This window comes from Aethalodelphis obliquidens, unplaced genomic scaffold (genome assembly GCF_003676395.1).
Source record: "Aethalodelphis obliquidens isolate GAN/ISIS:26980383/991018 unplaced genomic scaffold, ASM367639v1 scaffold59, whole genome shotgun sequence".
NCBI lineage: Eukaryota > Metazoa > Chordata > Mammalia > Artiodactyla > Delphinidae > Aethalodelphis > Aethalodelphis obliquidens.
In genome coordinates, this window is record NW_020838003.1 from 10,497,521 (window position 1) to 10,519,227 (window position 21,707).

The 21,707-nt window shown below is 35.9% G+C and overlaps 1 protein-coding gene across 3 annotated transcripts in view; it reads left to right on the top strand.

The window, feature by feature from the left end:
• COPS4 (COP9 signalosome subunit 4) overlaps window positions 1-21,707 on the top strand; it is a 37,474-nt gene that overhangs the window by 10,740 nt on the left and 5,027 nt on the right. For all 3 annotated transcript variants that reach the window (XR_003428850.1, XM_027087531.1, XM_027087532.1), the window contains exons 3-9: window positions 997-1,148; window positions 2,243-2,346; window positions 6,960-7,113; window positions 7,274-7,424; window positions 14,135-14,305; window positions 19,024-19,139; window positions 21,327-21,411. Coding sequence is in view for 2 of the 3 variants with exons in the window: in XM_027087531.1 (XP_026943332.1) it covers window positions 997-1,148; window positions 2,243-2,346; window positions 6,960-7,113; window positions 7,274-7,424; window positions 14,135-14,305; window positions 19,024-19,139; window positions 21,327-21,411 (933 nt within the window). In the remaining variant the exon portion in view is untranslated. The remainder of the gene's footprint in view (window positions 1-996; window positions 1,149-2,242; window positions 2,347-6,959; window positions 7,114-7,273; window positions 7,425-14,134; window positions 14,306-19,023; window positions 19,140-21,326; window positions 21,412-21,707) is intronic.

A 21,707-nucleotide genomic window follows, 5' to 3' on the forward strand; every position in this document is an offset into this window, starting at 1 on the left:
CTGAGCCTGTGCGTCCGGAGCCTGTGCTCTGCAACGGAAGAGGCCACAACAGTGAGAGGCCCGCGTACCGCATAAAAAAAAAAAAAAAAAAAAAAAGCAGTCTACTGTTAAAATCATTTGCATCAACTGAATAGTTTTGAACTGTCATTTATTTCCCCAGTAACTACTGATTTAAACTTATCTAAGGAGTGGTTCACAAGCATGATGCATCTTTTTAAAATGTAATAATAGTGATAATAATAACTAACATTTGCTGAGTGCTATGTGCCAGGTATTGTTTAAAGCACTTTATGTATATTGCATTTAAGCTTCACAGCAACCTTATCCACATGTTACAGAAGAGGAAAGAGAAGCACAGAGAAGTTAAGTCTCTTGCCTGAGGGCATGTAATCAGGAGGATTTGGAAGCAGTGTGGCTCCAGAGTTTTCATCCTTAATCATATATAATAATACCTCATAAATGTTTATAAACAGTGTCATAAAATATGTCTATGCATCTAGTGCTGACCTAAGTTCTTATTTGTTGTTTTTATCAGGAAAGTACAAGTGGCAGTGACTGTCACTACTCGCTTTATTTAAACTTCGTGAAAATTATTTCACTGTTTCTTCTTTAACTCTTTTTTTGTAGCTAGGTAGAATGTAAGAACATAAATAAAAATATTAAGTGTTTCTGTGCCTTCACTTTGTAGAAGAATAAAGAAGAGAAAAGAATGACTTAAAATTCTCAACTGTTAAAACTTTTTCCCAGCCATTTCTGTTTCTTAGAAAAGTTGTGGTATTTTTACTGTTTTGTTGTAGTTGTTATGTGATCAGATAATTCAGCATAAGGAAAACTGGTTCTATAATATAAGGTCACAGGGGTGTGGAGATCCCTAAATAATGCTTTGAAGAGTACACTGGTATATATTATTTTTAGTATTAATTTTAGGTGAAAATTGATTGCTTAATGAAAACATAAATTACTCATGTTTTCTGATCCCTTACTTTTTTTAACAAGTGGTAAATGAGAATGTCAGCCTCGTGATCTCTCGCCAGTTGCTGACTGATTTCTGCACACATCTCCCTAACCTACCTGATAGCACAGCCAAAGAAATCTATCATTTCACCTTGGAAAAGATCCAGCCTAGAGTCATTTCATTTGAGGAGCAGGTAAAAACCTAGAGCAGTGGTTTTTGTTTTGTTTTTAGGACTCTGTTTATTATGTGTTTCTTTTTTTTAAAAATTGAGATATAATTGATGTACAATATTATTATAAGTTGCAGGTGTACAACATAGTGATTCACGATTTTTAAAGGTTATATTCCATTTATAGTTATTATAAAATATTGGCTATTAGAGTGGCGATTTTTAAACTTGAGATAGCAGCAGTTATTTTGAGAGATACTATTAAATTTTTAAAGTAGGTAATCATTCAACTTCATTTTTACAAAACAGTGTGCCAAACAGCGTGCCAAACAGCATTTTACAATGTAAGATCAAATAAATATCATGATGTTTTAAGTCCAGCTGACATTTGCTCATATACTATAATTTGGTTTTATGAACCAAATATTACTCTTTAGATAATTTTTTTTAAAATTTTATGTATTTATTTATTTATTTTATTTTTGGCTGCGTTGGGTCTTCGTTGCTGCGCACGGGCTTTCTCTAGTTGCGGCAAGCGGGACCTACTCTTCACTGCGATGCGCGGGCTTCTCATTGCGGTGGCTTCTTTTGTTGCGGAGCACAGGCTCTAGGCGCACGGGCTTCAGTAGTTGTGGCGTGCGGGCTCTAGAGCGCAGGCTTCAGTAGTTGTGGCGCACAGGCTTAGTTGCTCCGCAGCATGTGGGATCTTCCTGGACCAGGGCTCAAACCCATGTCCTCTGCATTGGCAGGCGGATTCTTAACCACTGTGCCACCAGGGAAGTCCCTAGATAATTTTTAAAAATCAGTAAAATTGTTGATTAGGCTAAGAACATAGGAGAACTCCAGCATTATATATGCAGTGACACAAAAGCAAAACTTAATATTTCAACTAAATTATTGCCATAATCCACATTGCAGAATGTGTTAGTTCACTCTTTTGATATTCTGTAAATGCAAAAGTCATTAAAAATTTGGGTAGTCTAGGTAAACTTTTACTATTTACTTGCCTGCATAATATGTTGAATGAGAGCATTGTCACAATAGATTATCATCTATTTATTTTAACTAGTTTACTAATATCAGCGGAAGTAATTTAACATGTATACCTCCTATTCCAGGTTGCTTCCATAAGACAGCATCTTGCATCCATATATGAAAAAGAAGAAGATTGGAGAAATGCAGCCCAAGTGTTGGTGGGAATTCCTTTGGAAACAGGACAAAAGTATAGTAAATAGTGGATATAAAACATGTATAATTGTTCACTTACTTTTTTTTTTTACATTCTGTTACAGGAAACAGATAATGAACAATTTAATAAATAAATAAGTAAAATTTGTACTATTTTAGAAGGTGATAAGTGCTATGGGGAAAAGGGGCAAAGTGGGGACAGGATGTATTATTAAATAGGGTGATTAGAGTGGTAGGGTAGTCCTGATATCACCTTTTCAAACACTTGAAGGAGGTAACAGAGTAGCTATGAGCTGCCTGAGGGAAGAGTTATCAGTAGATCCTCTTAGAGAGGATGGCTAGTGCAAAGGCCCTAAGACTGGAACATGCTTGGAGTGTTTTAAGAAGAGCAGGGAGACCACTGTGGGTGGAGTGAGCAAAGGGGAGTGTGATAGAGGGTGAGATCAGAGAGTATTGGGTACCAGATTACATGGGGTCTTGTAAGCCATTGTAAGGCCTTTGGCTTTTTTTCTAAGTAAAACAGTGGGGAGCCATTGGAGGATTTTGTACAGAGGACTGACATGATCTGATCATGTTAGATCATTCTAACTACCGAGTTGAGAGTAAACTGTAGACATGCGATGATAGAAGTAGGGACATTAGTTAAGAGGCTTATGAGCTACTGCAGGTGAGATGGAGATTGTGAGAAATGTTGGACCCTTGATGTGTTTTTAAGGTAAAGCTAAGGGTTTCTCGACAACTTGGACATGGAGTACAAGAAAAAGAGCCAAGATAAGTCCTGAGTTTCGGTCTGAATAACTGGAAAAATAAAGTTGCCATCTACTGAGTGGTAAAGAACAGATTTTGAGGGAAGATCAAGAGTTCTGTTTTGGACATGTGATAACCAAGTGGAAATATCTAGTAGGGAGTTGAATATATTAGTCTGAAGTTTAGGAGAGAGGTCTGGACTAGAGATGTACATTTGGGAGTCATTGATATATAAATGGAACTTAAAGCCTTTAGATTGGACAAGATCTCCAAGGGAGGGCATATAGGTAGAGAAGAGCACTGAGTACTGAGCACTCTGACATTAAGAGGTCAGGGGCAGGAGGAAGATACAGCAAGTGAGGATTGTCCATTGAGGTAAGAGGAAAACCAGAAGAATGTGGAGTGTGATATCTCAGAAGCCAAATGAGGAAAATGTATCAAGAAGGAGCAAGGGATCAACATGGTGTTGATGGTCAAGTAAGATGAGGAGTTGAAGGTGAACCGTAAAAGGTAGTAACGTGGAGGTCATTGGTGACCTTGGCAAAAGCTGTTTTGCTGAAATGGTGAGAGTGAAAGCCTGATTGGAGCTGTTTAAAAAAGAATGGGAAGAGAAGAATTGGAGATGGTGGGCATGGGCAGCTCTTTGGGGAAGTTTTCATAAAACGGAGCAGAGAAGTAGGGTAGAAGATGACAGCGGAGGTTAGGCTGAGATTATTTTTTCTTTTATGATTCAGTGGAAAGCAAAAATTTGACATAGGGGAGTAGTGGAGAGGATTCTTGCAGGAGTAGACTAGAGGGGAAGGAATCCAGTGGAGGGATAGGCTTCAGATAGGAGCATGGACAGTTCATTTGTGGCAGAGTTTCTCAGCCTGGGCACTCTTGGCATTTTAGATCGGATAATTCTTTGTCCTGGAGGCTGTCCTGTGTATTGCAGATGTTTAGCAGCATCAGTGGCCTCTACTCACTAGATGCCAGTGACACCACTATGCCTAGTTGTGACAATCAAAAATGTCTGTAGGGCTTCCCTGGTGGCGCAGTGATTGAGAGTCCACCTGCCGATGCAGGGGACACGGGTTCGTGCCCCGGTCCGGGAAGATCCCACATGCCGTGGAGCGGCTGGGCCCGTGAGCCATGGCCGCTGAACCTGTGCATCCGGAGCCTGTGCTCCGCAATGGGAGAGGCCACAACAGTGAGAGGCCCGCATACCGAAAAAAGAAAAAAATGTCTGTAAACATTGCAGATTGTTCCCTGGTGGGCAGAATAGTCCCAGTGATCTATGGTAACAGCCAGGAACACAGAGTATATGGGTGCAGATATTAGTAATGTGGTGATGGAGTTTGTGCAAGTACTGTTTTCTTTGATTGTTTCAATACTCTTAGTGAAGTTGGAATCAGAGTCATCAGCTGAAGTGTGGATGGGGGTGAGAGTTGTGAGGTTAAGGAGATATAAGAATATCAAAAAAAATTCTCTGGGAGAGTGAGACGGTGTACAGCATTAAGGCTCATTTAAAGGTCGTAGTCACTAAAATGGGATCAGTCAGATTGGTTGGGTGTTTTTCTTCATCAGAGTTCGGCTACATGGTTGCAGGAAAGGAGTAGATGAACTATTAGGTTTAACCAGCATTATGATTTCGCCCAACCAGTATGACAGCATGAGAGGGGCAAGGGAGACGAGCGCACGTGCAATTCAGTGATGGAAATGATTGACCATAGGAATTAAGCCAGGTAAGGAGGAAGTGAGGCCTTTAAGGGGAAAAATACAATAACTGTAGGAGGATCAGTGGTTTGGAGTCACAATGGGTTCAATGGATTGTTAGGTTTGAGATACTAGAGAAAATGAGATGGAAAAACAATTAGAAAAAATTAAGATGACTGTTATCCAGCCAGTCTTACCTTTGATATGTATTTTAAAAAATATTTATAGTTCTTTATGAAACATTCCTCCAAAGTATATTGTATAGAAGGATGAAAGGTGTGAAACTCTTGGTTGTATTATTAAACACACTTCCTCTTTCAGTTGGCAAGTATAAAAATACCAACTGAATGACAAAAAATATTTTCAGTTACTTCTCTTTTACCAGGTGAATAAGGGATTCTTTTTTTGTCTTCATTAATATTTGTGATCATAAGTCAAACACTACTTCAGGCATCTTGCCTTTTGTGCATTTATGAAATTGTTAGACAGTGATGCCCGTTGAAAAAGCAATCAGTATATTAAAAAGCCTTCATTCATACGCAGATGTTGAATTTTGTTTTCTAAGGCCTCTTGTTAATTTGGGTTTTTTCTTGGATAGTTTGAAAAGGCTGGAGGCTTTCTTAATTGCTTTGGTCTTATTCTGTCTGGAACAGTTTCTCCCTAGCACAGAGCAAATGATTTATTTTCATTGGTAGTTGATGTAAATATAAAATAGATATTGTTCTTTGCAGTGGTGGTAATTATCATTTTGAGAGTACTATAACATTATCTGTGAGGATACCAAGAACTGAAAATTCAGTGGTTTTTCTAAACAAGTTAAAGTGATTTGGGTAAATTATTGAGAGCCTGTTTCTTTAAAAAATGATTCACTCTGATTCTGAAAATAATGGACATAATAGATATCTTGGCATAAAATATGGAAATGCAAAAAATATGGTGCTATTTGTAGCAGTTTATGTAAATATGAGTTGTGAATGGAAATAATATAATAAAAAATAATAATATATGACTTATGGAAAATTTTGAATTGATATAAATTTTTTTTTTTTTTTTTTTTTTTTCTGTACGTGGGCCTCTCACTGCCGTGGCCTCTCCTGCTGCGGAGCACAAGCTCCGGACGTGCAGGCCCAGCAGCCATGGCCCACGAGCCCAGCCGCTCCGCGGCATGCGGGATCCTCCCGGACCGGGGCATGAACCCGTGTCCCCTTTATCGGCAGGTGGACTCTCAACCACTGTGCCACCAGGGAAGCTCGATATAAAAATTTTTGCAGAATTAATTTCAAAGCTGGGCCAAGTCAGTTGTAAACTCTGTTCTTGCCAAATGGTGGCTCCACTTTTACTGGTAAATAGAATTAATTTTTCTGTGAGGATTAATCTTGAATTATGTGAGTTTTGAATTATGTTAGGTCTTCAGTTATACATTTTTTGCATAAAATGTGACTATTGGGATAAAGAAGAAAAATGAAAACCACCTGTATTCTCAGAGATAATTGCTATTACTATCTTGATATGCATGTATAGAAATACATTTGGATGGTGTTTTATGTACTGTTTTATCCAATTTTTTCACTTAGCAAAAACTTATGACTATTATCAGAAGTAATTATTATAATAACTGTATAGCATCTACCATCTTTATGTACCACAACTTAATTGATTACCACAAATATGATTATGGGCGATTTCCATTTTTTTATTATGGATATTTCTGAATAACTTTACAAATGAATATTCTGTACATATATATGTATGTACAACCATGATTTTTTTTTAAGGATTTATTTTTTAGAGGTAAAATACAGTAGGTAAAGAGGATATGCATTTTTAAAGCATTCAAAGGATGTTTGGAGAGCATACTGCCAAATTGTTTTCCAGGATGGTTGTACATGTTCATAGTTTCCCTGGTAGTATATGATATGTCCCTGAACTGAGCTTTTTTTTTTTTTTTTAAGATCTTTGATTTGTGAGATTATCTGAGGATTAGAAGAAGCTAAAATAAAATGAACAATGATAAAAATAATAAAAATTCAATAAATCTTATTCTGGAAATATGTTTTAGCTTGTCTACGTAATATACTGCAATAAAAGTATGATTCCCTTATATTAACAGAATATATATGAGGAAAAAATAATGTATTTCCTACCACTCCCAAAATTTTCTTGATGAAATATTTAGTTATTCTGTGTCTTTCTGTTATACCCTAGACAGTACAATGTAGATTATAAACTGGAGACATACCTGAAGATTGCTAGGCTATATCTGGAGGATGATGATCCAGTCCAGGCAGAGGCTTACATAAATCGGGCATCATTGCTTCAGAATGAATCAACCAATGAACAGTTACAGATACATTATAAGGTAACAGATGAGCTAATTTGGAAAATTAATTTTGTATTGGAGAATCCTTCAGTAATAAGGTGCTCCAGAATATCTGATAAATACTGTTATATAATAGAAATTTTCTTTTGCTTTTTATTTTAAATTTTTCTCCCTAATTGAAACATTTTCCCTCGTATAGGTCTGCTATGCACGTGTTCTTGATTATAGAAGAAAATTCATTGAAGCTGCACAAAGGTACAACGAGCTCTCTTACAAGACAATAGTGCACGAAAGTGAAAGACTAGAGGCCTTAAAACATGCTCTGCACTGTACCATCTTAGCATCAGCAGGTAAATATGTCATTTACACTTTAATGAACAGTAAGTTATCTTTGCTTAATAATTTCAGGTTCATTACTATTTGAGGATTTAGCAAGGAGCTATTCTTTAAGAGGATGTCTTGTTAATAAAATTATGATAAATTTAAACAGTTAAAAACAGCGCATTGCTAACTTAAGACATTTTAAAATATGCATTTATCAGCCTGTCAGGTATTAGGAGTAGTTAAGAGGTAATCTGAAGTTTAGTTCTCCTAAAATATCACTGAAAAAATGGATATTAAATTGAGAATTAGACAAAGGGAAATGAAAATTAAAATCTAGAAATGAGTGCTGTGATAATGTACTGCTTTGGGGTTTGTTTTTTTTTTATATTCAAGCCTCAGTTTTAGACCTGGTGCTTATCTTTTTCTTCCATAAATATAAATAATAAACTATTCTGTATTCTTTTTTACTAAACTGTAACATGTAAATCATTCAACTTATAAAGCAGGAAAGGGCATTGAGAGGAAATGCTGATAATTCTAAGCCATGGCTTGCTTTTCTAAATCATTTTAGAATGTCTATTTTTTTTTTTGTGGTACTCGGGCCTCTCACTGTTGTGGCCTCTCCCGTTGTGGAGCACAGGCTCCGGACGCGCAGGCTCAGTGGCCATGGCTTACGGGCCCAGCCGCTTCGCGGCATGTGGAATCTTCCCGGACCGGGGCACGAACCCGTGTCCCCTGCATCAGTAGGCGGACTCTCAACCACTGCGCCACCAGGGAAGCCCAGAATGTCTGTTTTTGAACTGTGTTTAGTTGAGAGCCTAATGACATGTTCAGACTACACATTTCATTCTCTTTGTAGCAGTCATCTTATTTATTTTATTTTTGTTACTGAAAAGGCAGTACATAAAATGGACTGCTTGTACTCTGAAGAACTATTACTGATTCTTTTATTTCCTTGAATATAAAAGTGTGTATCCTCTTTTTTATACACAAATGATAGCATGATAAATACACTTTTACAACTTTCTTTTTTTATGTGGATATTCATCACAGTGGTCTTTATATGTCATTACATAAAGCTCATTCTTTTTGATTTTCTATTGTTTGGCTGTATCATAATTAGTCAATTATAAACAATGCTGTAGTGATTATACACATATGTGAATATATGTATAGGTTAAATTCTTGAATCTAAGGGTACATACATTTAAAATTTTGATAGAAATTATAAGTTGCCCTTTAATGTTAGACCTTCTAAACAACAATATCTTTGTGAACCTGATTACTCACACACACATTACCAAATTTTTTTGTCCTTGCTAACCTGGTAGAAGAAAAATAGTATTTCATTCTAGTTTTAATTTGCATTTCATTTATCATGAATACTCTTGGACATCTTTTCATGTGTTTAAAAAAGTCGTTGAAAAACCCAATCTTTTGAGTGAATTATCTGTTTATGTCCTTAGCCATTTTTTTGTTTTTATCTTTTTTTTAATAAAAGCTCTTCATGTATATAAGAAATTAACAGTTTTTTTCTCCCACTTTATTGTCCCCTTTTTAGCTGTGTTTATGAAATTTTTGCCATGCAGAAACTTTAAATTTTTATATAGTTAAATATTTTTTAATCTTTTATGGTTTCTGGGTTTTGTTGACTTGCTTAGAAAGGTCTTCTCTATTGTGAAATTACATATTTTAAATTCCTTCATGTTTTCTTCCAGTACTTTAAGTTTTCACATCCTCTGGACTCAGGATCCCCTTAGACTCTGAATAATTGAGAACCCTAGAGAGCTTTTGTTTATGTAGGGTATATCTGTTGATTATTGAATTAGAAATTGAAGTGAGAAATTTTAAAATATTTATTAATTCATTTAAAAGTAACAATAATAGATCTCTTAGGTATAAACGTAAATGACATTTTAATTAATTTTATTTGTTTTTTGGTTGCACCACACGGCTTGTAGGATCTTAGTTGTCCGACCAGGGATCCAGCCCAGGCCCTGGGCAGTGGGAGCACACAGCCCTAACCACTGGACTGCCAGGGAATTCCCGACATTTTTATAAAATAGCTGTTTTTTCTAAAACAAAAAAAGTTAGAGAATTGGAATTGTTTTGCTTTTGACTCTACAAGTCTTTTCATTGTCTAGCTTAATAGACAGAAATTGAATTCTTAAATGTACTTCTGTGCTTAGCCTGTTTTGATGTTTTGGTGGGAGTATATGAAGAAAACCCAGCCTCACACAGATATGTAGTTGGAAAAAGGAGGCATGTTTAGTGATTTTTTCAGATAATCGTGGGTATTCATCTTTGATACTATAACTTGACAAGTAGTGTAGTTCTTATGGGTTAATTGGAATGTGGCATCTGAAACCATATCAGTGAACATTTTGCACTCTATAATGTCAAAATCTTGGTCTGTCTTCAACATTGATGGATCTTTTACCCATGTAAGATTTTGTACCATCATGTATTTGTTGTTTGGAAAATGTTGGTTTGCTGATTTATGCAGAACTTCCAAATATTGATGTACTTTATTATCCAATATCCAATGTATTACCACTGATCTCATCAGAAAAACCTTTAAGTATTGGAAGGTTGTCAGCTTCATAGTGGCAGATAGAAGTTTTCAGAAATTTTAATTTTTTTCTTTAAAACTCAAATTTTATCAAGGGCAGCAAATGCTGTTGATTGGTGGTAACAGGCTCACTTTGTTCATTTTTAAGAAAATGTCTGCCAAATACCTAAGTCTGGAAACCATAATTTGTCAGTTGTTATTTTAAGTGAATGTGTTTCATGAAAGAGAGACTAGTTCAGCTTGCACTGTTTCCTTGGGACAACCATTATACTTTGGTTTATAGCAAAAGTTCTGTAAGTACATTTCGCATTTCGTCACACAAAACATTAAAAAGGTATGTTCTCAAGTGTCAAGATTTAATGAAAATAATTTTTTACTGCTGCTAGGACATTCTTAAGTGAAACTATCTCTTTTGACTGTTGAGTGTGTGGCATAATATAGTTTGTTGCCAGTGCCACTGCCTTGATTTGTGCTATGGTGCCAGTAGTCTTTGCCACCATTGCTTTTGCACCAGCAGTGCAAATGTCAACTCAATGAAGAAGGCACAGGATGTCTTTGTTATTCTAAATTTAGTGTCAACCACTGATCCTTGAAAAGGTCATGGGGACCGCCTTTGAGAATCGCTGCTTCAGGGTTTCATTTTTTACCTTCATGCTTCCTCCTAGTCATGATCTCTAACCCTTGCCCCCCAAGAGTAATCACTAGTATAGATTAGTTTCACCTACTTAAATTTACCTATAAATCCTAATCCAGTTGGAATTATTTTAGTGTAAGAAATGAGGTAGGAAATTAACGTTTGTTTGTTTGTTTTTCTAAATGGCTAGTTATTTGACCTGGCATTCTTTATTGAATAATCCGTCTTTTTTTTCCCTGTTGATTTGAAGCACACTGTAGTAGATTTCTGGACATAGTATTCTGTTCCGTTAATTAGCCTGTCTATTTATGAATATACTTGTACTATGCTCTTCAAATTATTATAGCTTTATAGTGTTTTATTATCTTGCAGATCTACTTCCCCTTCATTACTCTTTTTCTAAACTTTCCTGGCTTTTTGTCATATTTGCTTTCTCTCTCACTCTCATGCGCACACACACATATTTTTTGATGTATCATTTTAAAGTAAGTTGTAGGCCATCATGACACTGCCTCTTTATACATTATGTATCTCTGTAGAACAGGAACATTTTTCTACATAACTGCAATACCATCCTCATCCCTAAAAAAATTAACAGTGATTCCACTGTAGAATTTAGCAGCTGGTCCATGTTATCACTGCCCCAGTTAGCTCAAGAATATCTTTTATACCTGCCTTTTTCCCCTTGAACGAGGAGCAACTTCATGTGTGGCATTTGGTGATTATGGCTCTTTAGTCTTTAGACTCTTTTAGTCTAGAGTAGTTTCCTTATTTTTCCTGCCAACTTTATTGTGATATAGTTGACATACAACACTGTATAGTTGCCTCACTTAAAAAAAGAAAAAATACTGACTTTGAAGTTGTTAGGTAAAATGTCCTTCATCCTAGATTTTTTGATACATATATATTGTTTTTTTATTCCTTAATCCCCTATATTTCCTGTAAAATGGAAGTTAGCCAGAGGTGAGATTAGATTCAGGTTATTTTTTTTCTAGCAAGAATACCTTATAATGATGCTGTGTACTTGCTGTTGAATCACGTCAGAGAGCACACGCTGTCAGGTTGGTCCCACTGTTAGTGATGCTGAGTTTGTTCATTTGATTAAGGTAGAAATTCCATTGTAAAGGTACATTGTCCTCTGTGTATTTTGTAAATAATTCATGGGGTGCTGCTTTGACACTACAAAAATCCTGTTCCCCAAATTCCTTTCACATATTCCTTTCCATAATTTAATATCTATTAATAATCTTTGCCTGGATCACTCATTATATGTGTAATATAAAATAAAAATGAAAAATGTTGATTTACTAATTCTTTTCTTCTGTATTTATTAGATAGTATTCTTCAGGAGCTTTCCTTTTTTCTCCTTTTTTTTTTTCCCAAATATCACTGTGGATTTTTTCTTAGCTTATTTTTCTGCATGTATAATATACACACAGAAAACTGTACATATCAGAAGTGTACAATTTGATGAATTGTCACAAATGAATACTATCACGTAATCAACATCCAGAACAAGAAACAAAATATTACCAGCACCCTGAAATATTCTGTCCTGCTTTCTCCTAACCACTGGCCCCAACCCCTATCCCCCAAGAGCAATTGTTATTTTGCCCGCTTCTTGTATTTATGTAAATGAAATCATATAGTATATATACTCTTGTCTTGCCTCTTTTGCTCAGCTTTATGAAATTTATCCACATTGTTACATTCAGTTTCTTCATTTTCATTGTTATGTGGTATCCCATTATGTGAATATACCACAATTTGTTTATCCTATTGCCTTCTTAATAGCTATTAGTAGTAGTACTGCTGTGAACATTCTTGTATATTTGACTCTGTTTTTTATTTATTCAGTGTGTCACAATAAATTATAGTTGTTATTCTTTTTGATGCTCAACTTGTCCCAAATATGACCAAATTATGTCTTTTTGACACAGCCCCATTAGTCTTTGAGTACTTGCCTGAAATGTATCAATAGCATAAAAAGATGCTTCAGGCTCCTTTTGTATTTTCCCTGTTTCAGACATGAAATCAGCTATTTTTTGAGGCTCTCTAGTTCCTTTTAATGAGGATAGTGAGATCAGGTTACTAGATATGCTCATTGATGCTGGGTATCGTTGTCATTAGGCTCTTTCAGTATATAGAGCTAAAAATAAATTTAAAAAGAAAAAGTTTGTTCATATTATTTCCATTAGTTCAGTTTTTAATGTCATCAGTTGTCATGTATTTTTTCACCATTTAAAGGTCCTTGAAGGTATAAATTGAAACTATGAAAATCAAGTTTCCCATCTGAGAAATGTTTGTTCATCTTTTATAAATTTTTTATTATTAGGGGAAGAATGCATGTTCATTGTAGAAGTACAGATAAGCAAGAAGAAGAAAATAACAACTATAACTGGAACCACATGTAACATTTTGGCATATAGTTGGCTCTCCATATCCAGGGGTTCCTCATCCGCAGATTCAACCAACTGTGGATTGAAAATATTTTGGGAAAAAAAATTCTAGGAAGTTCCAAAAGGAAAACTTGAATTTGCCATGTGCCAGCAACGCTTTACATCGCATTTACATAGATAGATCATCTCTAGGTATTATACATAATCTAGAGATGATCTAAAGTATAGGGGAGGATGTATGAAGGTAATGCAAAAACAATATCACTTTACATAAGTGACTTTTGCACCTGCAGATTTTGGTATTTATTGGGGGGGTGGTCTTGGAACCAATCCCCATTGGATACTGAGGGAATGATTGTATATCATAGTCTTCACAAATGAATATACAGTTAATCCTCATTATTCACAGATTCCACATTTGTGACTTTGCCTGCTTCCTAAAATTTATCACCCCCAAATCAGTACTCAAAGTATGATGCTTTCACAGTCATTTGCAGTCATGTGCAGAGCAGCAAAAAATTTGAGTCTCCCTGTTTATGTTTCTAGCTGGGATCGAACAAGGCAATGCTCTACCTTGTTTCAGCTCTCATACTATAAACAAGTGTCCTTTTTGTGGTCTATTTAATACCACATTCTCCACATTTTCATGCATTTTGTTGGTGGTTTTGCTGTCTAAAATGGCCCCTAGCATAGTGCTGAAGTACTATCTTGTGTACTTATGTGTGGGAAGTCTGTGATGTGCCTTTTGGAGAAACGATGTATGTTAAGTTAGGTAAGCTTAATTCAGGCATGAGTTATAGTGTAAGCCATGAATTCAATGTTACTGAATCAACAATACGTATTGAATGTGGTGCCTTTAAACAGAAATACACAAAACAAGGTTACATATTGACCAGCTGAAAAAAATGTTGTGACCAGAGGCTCATGGAACCTAACCCCATATATCCCCTAGGAGCAGGAGTTGAGTATTCACTAATACAGTGTTGGCAGCAAATTTATAGAACATAACTACCAGAAATAACGAGAATCAGCCTGCATATTTTAGTAGGCAAAAATGGGGTCATAAAAAAGATTGCTTTTCATTGAAAAAACAGATTGTGAGAATATGTGATGCTCATTTGTTCCCCTTAGGACAGCAGCGTTCTCGGATGCTTGCTACTCTTTTTAAGGATGAAAGGTGCCAGCAACTTGCTGCTTATGGAATCCTCGAGAAAATGTACCTAGATAGGATCATCAGAGGAAATCAACTTCAAGAATTTGCTGCCATGCTGATGCCTCACCAGAAAGCAACTACAGCTGATGGTAATGATTACTTCTTATAAGTATGTGGTAGTAAATATTGAGGTCACACTAGTAGAACATATGTTAAATTTGAAGCATCTTGATATCTTTCTGTAATATTTTTATGTAACACTTGATAAAAGAAGTATTGACTGAAGATGAATATTATACACAGATATGAGTTTGAAGTATAAGAGTAGCTCTATTGGAAAGCATTTCATGGAATAAAGCATTTTTTGGAAACTCTAAGAGCAGAAGAATTATAGGCTAGGCTTATAGCGCCTGGTTTTTTAAAGACTCAAACCATTTGATAAGTACCTTAATTAATCTTAAACATCAATTTGTAACAGAGCATAATTATCCAGTCCTATTTTAGAGCAAAATTTGGCACAATAGCTTGCCCAAGGTTACTGAGGGGAAAGTGTTTCCAATAAGAATAGAACTTGGTGTCATGTTTCCTAGGTATTTGCTTAAGTCAAACTGCCTTTGCTGGGAAAGAATTTTGTAATAGATGCTTGTTCATAACATCAATTATTTTATGTATGTTTATCTACAGAGGTTTTAAAGTAGCTTATAACAGTAACACACATGATAATAAAAATATAGATGTAGGCCACCAGAAACATGGAAAAGGTCAAGACAAACGTGCAGAGCTGTCAGACTCATTGCCTTGGATTCACTGTCATCCCATATTGAAGAGAATCTAGCTGTAAAGAATTATTTATGTAAGATTTGGCTGAAAGGTATATACCTCACCAGTCTTACTGCCCTGAGTTACAGATTATTGAAGCAATTATATTGACCTATAGAATTTCTTTTATTTAATTGTACTTTAAGAAACAAATCAATTGATTATTATCTTTCTGTCTAAAGGAGATATTTATTCTATAGGATATTCTTTATGCAGATCCTCAGAAAAATTCCTTTTCAGTCTTAGGATTAGTTGTGATTCTCCGGAGCAATTGATTTTTATCTTATTTAAACACTGTGAGTTGATAAACTGGTTGGTTTTCTTAATTTTTAAAAAAAAATGTATTTATTTATTTTTATTTTCTGCTGCATTGTGTCTTCGTTGCTGCGCTTGGGCTTTCTCTAGTTGCAGTGAGCGGGGCCTACTCTTTGTTGCGGTTTGTGAGCTTCTCATTGCGGTGGCTTCTCTTGTTGCGGAGCATGGGCTCTAGGCACACGGGCTTCAGTAGTTGTGGCATGTGGGCTCAGTAGTTGTGGCCTGTGGGCTCTAGAGTGCAGGCTCAGTAGTTGTGGCTCACAGGCTCTAGAGCACAGGCTCAGTAGTTGTGGCGCACGGGCTTAGTTGCTCCATGGCATGTGGGATCTTCCCGGACCAGGGCTCCAACCGTGTCCCCTGCATTGGCAGGCGGATTCTTAACCACTGTGCCGCCAGGGAAGTCCCAGCTTTCTTAATTTGATGGGCTGCTAGAAAGTTTAAAAAATTAAACTTGTAGCCCACCTGTAATGTGTGTGTTTTGATTGTTGTTATTCTTTTTCTTTTTAACTTTAAAATTTTCTTGTCTTCTGTGTATTCTGAGCAGCTTTAAATAAATTCTTTTGCAAGAAGATATCTGACAAACAAAAGCTAGATAAATAAGGAAGAGTTTCTAGAATTGATGTAGTTGAGCTTCACATTTGACTTTGAGCATTCTGGCCATGAAAAAAAAAAGATAACATCAGATAATTCTTTTCTCAAATGAGGGCTATTCACTAGGATCTCAGAGAATGCAAATGATTTTCAAATTTCTCATAGGAGACTATGTATCAATATATAGGACAGGCATTTTGTCTTCTTCCTCTTCCATTTTAGACTTTATTGCCTTCCTTATTTATCTTTCTTGGACATCTTTGTTTATTGTCATTACAACCCTAAGGCTAGCAACCTTGAGACATAGTTTTGTTGTTATTACAATTCAGTGGTTTCAGTATATTCTCAGAGTTTTACAATGTAACTACTAGTCTACTTTCTGCTCTAGAGATTTGCCTGTTCTGGACATTTCATATAAATGGAATCATACAATATATGATCTTTTGTGACTGGCTTCTTTCACTTAACGTGATGTTTTCAAGGTTCATCCATGTTGTAGTGTGCATCAGTACTTCATTCACTTTTATTGCCAAATAACATTCTGTTAGCCACATTTTATTTCTTCATCAGTTAGTGGACATTTAGGTTATTTTCACTATTTGGCTATTAATAATACTGCTGTGAACATTTATGTAAAAGTTTTTGTGTGGACATAAGCTTTTAATTCTCTTGGATGTATATCTAGGAGTGGAAGTACTGGGTCATATGGTAACTCTATATTTAGTCTTTCGAGGAGCTGCCAGACTGTTTTCCAAAGTGGCTGCACCATTTTACATTCCTGCCAGCTGTGTGTGAGGGTTCCGTTTTCTCCATATTTTCTCCCACAGTTGTTATATTATCTGTCTTTTTGATTTAGTCATCCTAGTGGGTATGAAATGTGGTATCTTATTGTGGTTTTGATTTGTATTTCCCTGGGGGCTAATGGTGTTAAGCACCTTTTCATATGCTTATTGACCACTTTTAAATTGGGTTATTTATGCTTTTATTATTGAATTGTAAGAATTCTTTATACATTCTAGATCTTATTATCAGATAAATGATTGGCAAATATTTTCTCCCATTCTGTGTGTTGTTTCTTCACTTTGTTGATGGTATCTTTTGAAACACAAAAGTTATTAATTTTGATGAAGTCCAATTTATGTTTTTTCTTTTGTGGCTTGTGCTTACGGTGTTGTATCTAAGAAACCATTGCCTAATCCAAGGTTATGAAAAGTTGTTCTATTTTCTTCTGTAAATTTTTTTTTTTTTTTTTTTTTTTTTTTGGTACGCGGGACTCTCACTGTTGTGGCCTCTTCCGTTGCGGAGCACAGGCTCCGGACGCGCAGGCTCAGCGGCCATGACTCACGGGCCCAGCCGCTCCGCGGCATGTGGGATCTTCCCGGACCGGGGCACAAACCCCTGCATCAGCAGGCGGACTCTCAACCACTGCGCCACCAGGGAAGCCCCTCTTCTGTAAATTTTATAATTGTAGCTCTTACATTTAGGTCTTTGATTCATTTTGAGTTAATTTTTGTATATGGTGTAAAGTAGGGGTCCAACTTTATTATTTTGCATGTGAATATTCAGTTGTCCCAGCACCATTTGTTGGAAAGACTCTTATTTCCCCACTGAATTGCCTTGGCATCTTTGTTGACAATCAGTTGACTGTAAATGTGAGTTTATTTCTGGACTCTAAATTCTGTTCCATTATTCTGTATGCCTGTCCTCATGCCAGTACCACACTGTCTTGGTTGCTGTATCTTTGTAGTAAGTTTTTTTTTTTAATTTTTAAGTTTTGGCTGCGTTGGGTCTCCGTTGCTGCACGCGGGCTTTCTCTTGTTGCAGCGAGCAGGGGCTACTCTTCATTGTGGCGCGCAGGCTTCTCATTGCGGTGGCTTCTCTTGTTGCAGAGCATGGGCTCTAGGTGCACAGGCTTCAGTAGTTGCAGCACGCGGGCTTCAGTAATTGTGGCATGTGGGCTCAGTAGTTGTGGCTTGCAGGCTCTAGAGCGCAGGCTCAGTAGTTGTGGCACACGGGCTTAGTTGCTCTGCGGCAGGTGGGATCTTCCTGGCCCAGGGATCGAACCCACGTCCTCTGCTTTGGCAGGCAGATTCTTAACCACTGTGCCACCAGAGAAGTCCCTTGCAGTAAGTTTTGAAATCAGAAAATTTGAGTCTTCCCACTTTGTTCTTTTTCAAAATTGTTTTGGCTTCTGTGGGTCCTTTGAATTTCCATATAGATTTTAAGATCAGCTTGTCAGTTTCTGCAAAGAAGCCAGTTGGGATTGCACTGAATTTGTAGATCAATTTGGAGAGTACTGCCATCTTAGCAATATTAAGTCTTCCATATTTTCCTGTTTATTTAGGTCTTTATATTGGAAAGTTGCTAAAAAAGTAGATCTTAAAAGTTGTCACAAGAAAAAAAATTGTAACTGTGTGAGGTGATGATGTTAATTAACTAAACTTATAGTGGTAATCAATTCACAATATATACATATATCAACTCACTATGTTGTACACCTTAAATAAATACAATGTTATATGTCAATTATATTTCAATAAAACTGGAAAGGAAAAAAAAAGAAGTGAGTGAGCCACACCTTCAGGATGGGGCCTGAGGTCCATAACTTTGTCATGCCCTGTATTATCTTACTTAAGGGAGGATCCTATGCCTGATATCTCATGAAGGGATCCTGCCTTCCAAACATTTCTCACGTTTGCCTCAGAGTAAAGTGCTTGTGAAGTGCCCAGGGGAATAGAGATATTTCCATTGAGCAGTATTTTTTGACTTATCAGGCTTACAAACAGCATGATTGTTTGCATGATTGTTTTGCTGCTGCTTGCTAATAAAAGTATGTGCTTATAGCAAGAAAAGAAAAGTTAGTGAAGTTGGTAGCTAGTCCGAGGAAGCAAAACCCCAAACCCAGAGGATTAAATCTGTTCAGCTAGTTAATAAATACTTGCCAATCATTTTCTAAATGTTATTTGTATTTAACTGCATGTTATTCAAAATGTATTAAGGGATTTTGGTTACTTTTAAATTTTTGATAAGAATAAAGGCAATGATTATGAGTTAGTACATGCCTAGAAAATTTTTAACAAGATGCATCTTTTAAGAGTGTAAAACTAGTTTCAAAGTTATAACATTCTTATTTATATTTAAGGTTCTAGCATCTTGGACAGAGCTGTTATTGAACACAATTTATTGTCTGCAAGCAAATTATATAATAATATTACCTTTGAGGAACTTGGAGCCCTTTTAGAGATTCCTGCAGCTAAGGTATTTTCTTATTTCCAATACATAAAAGGAAGTTAAGAGACTAAATTATTGACATAAAGAGAAAATAAAATATATACAGTTGGACCTCCATATCTGCGGATACAAAATTTGTGGATATTTTGGAGGAATATTTTGGAGGGCCAACTGTATTCATTGTACTACTACATTTTATATAAGGGTCTTGAGCATCCATGGATTTTGGTATTCATGGGGGCTACTGGAACCAATCCCCCATGGATACCAAGAGACGACTGTAATTGATAAATATTGGCAGTTGCAACAAAAATATACATTAAAAGCCTAAGGTAAATGGAAATAAATTATTTGAATGTCAAAATAGTACTGTAATGGAATTTTCTTTGATTTGGTTTTTTTTTAAGTTGTATTTTATGGTAAAGTGACCTAGAATGGAAATCTTAAAGGGGTTCCAGGTTATGATACCCATTTTATAAGAATATCTTTGTTTAGTATCTGTTTAAATCCACTTCATAGTGGTTTCTGATTTTTAACTAACATTTGATCTATGCCTTAATTCTTTTTTCTGCCCTAGATTGACTCAAAGTTTAAAAAGTTCATCTCTTTGAGAGAATGACTATGGTAATACTCTGGGCTATTCTATTGTAACTTCTGTGCTTGATTTAACTTAAGAAGTTGACTGAGTTATTAGGGAGTTAATTTTATTCTTAGTCATGGTAACGTTTGGTTGGCTATGTATAAATTCCCAAAAAGTACCGGTCGTATGTAGAGGGTATTTCACGTAACATCTATAAAACATTCTCTTAATTTTAAGTAACAGTAAAAGCAAGCAATCAACCTTACTTTTACCTAACTTGTACAACTTTTTTTTTTTAACATCTTTATTGGAGTATAATTGCTTTATATTGTTGTGTTAGATTCTGCTGTATAACAAAGTGAATCAGCTATATGTATACATATATCCCCATATCTCCTCCCTCTTGCGTCTCCCTCCCACCCTCCCTATCCCACCCCTCTAGGTGGTCACAAAGCACCGAGCTGAACTCCCTGTGCTATGCGGCTGCTTCCCGCTAGCTATCTATTTTACATTTGGTAGTGTATATATGTACATGCCACTCTTTCACTTTGTCCCAGCTTACCCTTCCCCCTCCCTGTGTCCTCAAGTCCATTCTCTACGTCTGCGTCATTATTCCTGTCCTGCCCCTAGGTTCTTCAGAACAATTTTTTTTTAGATTCCATATATATGTGTTAGCATACGGTATTTGTTTTTCTCTTTCTGACTTACTTCACTCTGTATGACAGACTCCAAGTCCATCCACCTCACTACAAAACTTGTAGAGCTTAGAGTCATGTAGTTATGGTCACATCCCCTTTTATCTGTTACTGAAATTTAAATTTAGTATTTTCTAATACAATTCCTTTACGTGTACACATTCAACACACAGTAAAGGACGTGGAACAATTTCGGAACCAAGGCTTCAGTTACCATTAAAAGGTGCTTTCTTCTTAGGCTTTGACATATTGATCCCTTGCTGAGACTAAGGGAAATGAATATATTTTTAACAATAAATGCTAGTCACAGTCTGTTCAAGAGTGATTTAGGGTTGATTGTGAAGATGGTCAGAGTTACTAAAATGACTGTCACAACCCAGTTTACTAAACAGACAGTAAACATGAAGTATTTCTTTAGGAATTAGGTAGAGGACCTATTGCTCCCCTTTAATGGTCTTTTAAATCCTTTCGTTTCCCTTTTAAATTTGAACATTATTCCTCCTTTCAATATTTTCTTCAAAAATATTACTGTCTTAGAGAGTTTTGGGGGTGATAAATACTGTGAAAATTGAAATGAAATAAAATAAGAAAAGCTAGGGATTTTTTTGAGATGTGGATCCCAGTGAGAGGAAAAATTGTTAGTTTGATTTTGAGCAGAGAGAAAAGTTGGTTAGAAGGCTAGATTCTTGCTTAAAATCTTACAACAAGAAAAACAGATCCCAATTAACTTAAAATAATGGATTGTACCCAGAAAGAATTGGGGGGATATAACAGGCAGATTTACAGGATTTATTCTTGTAATGATTGGCAGATGAACACATACGTAAAGTTTAGTGACGGGTAGCTAAACCAAGAGCTTTCAGTTCTCTTGGTGAGAATATGTGAATAACTAGAAATGATAATTAAAGTGTCTAAGAATTTATTGTTTTTTTTAAACAGGCAGAAAAGATAGCATCGCAAATGATAACAGAAGGACGTATGAATGGATTTATTGATCAGATTGATGGAATAGTTCATTTTGAAAGTAAGAAGTTTTGCTTGTTTATATCATAATGAAATGGCAGTGAAGTGTTGTATATTTGTGATTAAAACATGTTGAGCAATTTCCTTTGACCCAGAATCTTACTACTGGAATGAGCTTATTTCCCAAAGAAATAATTTAAAATAATTTTTATGAACTTATATTCATGAATCTAATTAATGCAGCATTTTCTATGCCGTGGAAAAATTTGAAATTGGAATTGTTATGTTAGTTCACTCATTTACTCACCAAACATTTATTGACCACATACCGTGTATTGGGCATGTAGAAATGACAGT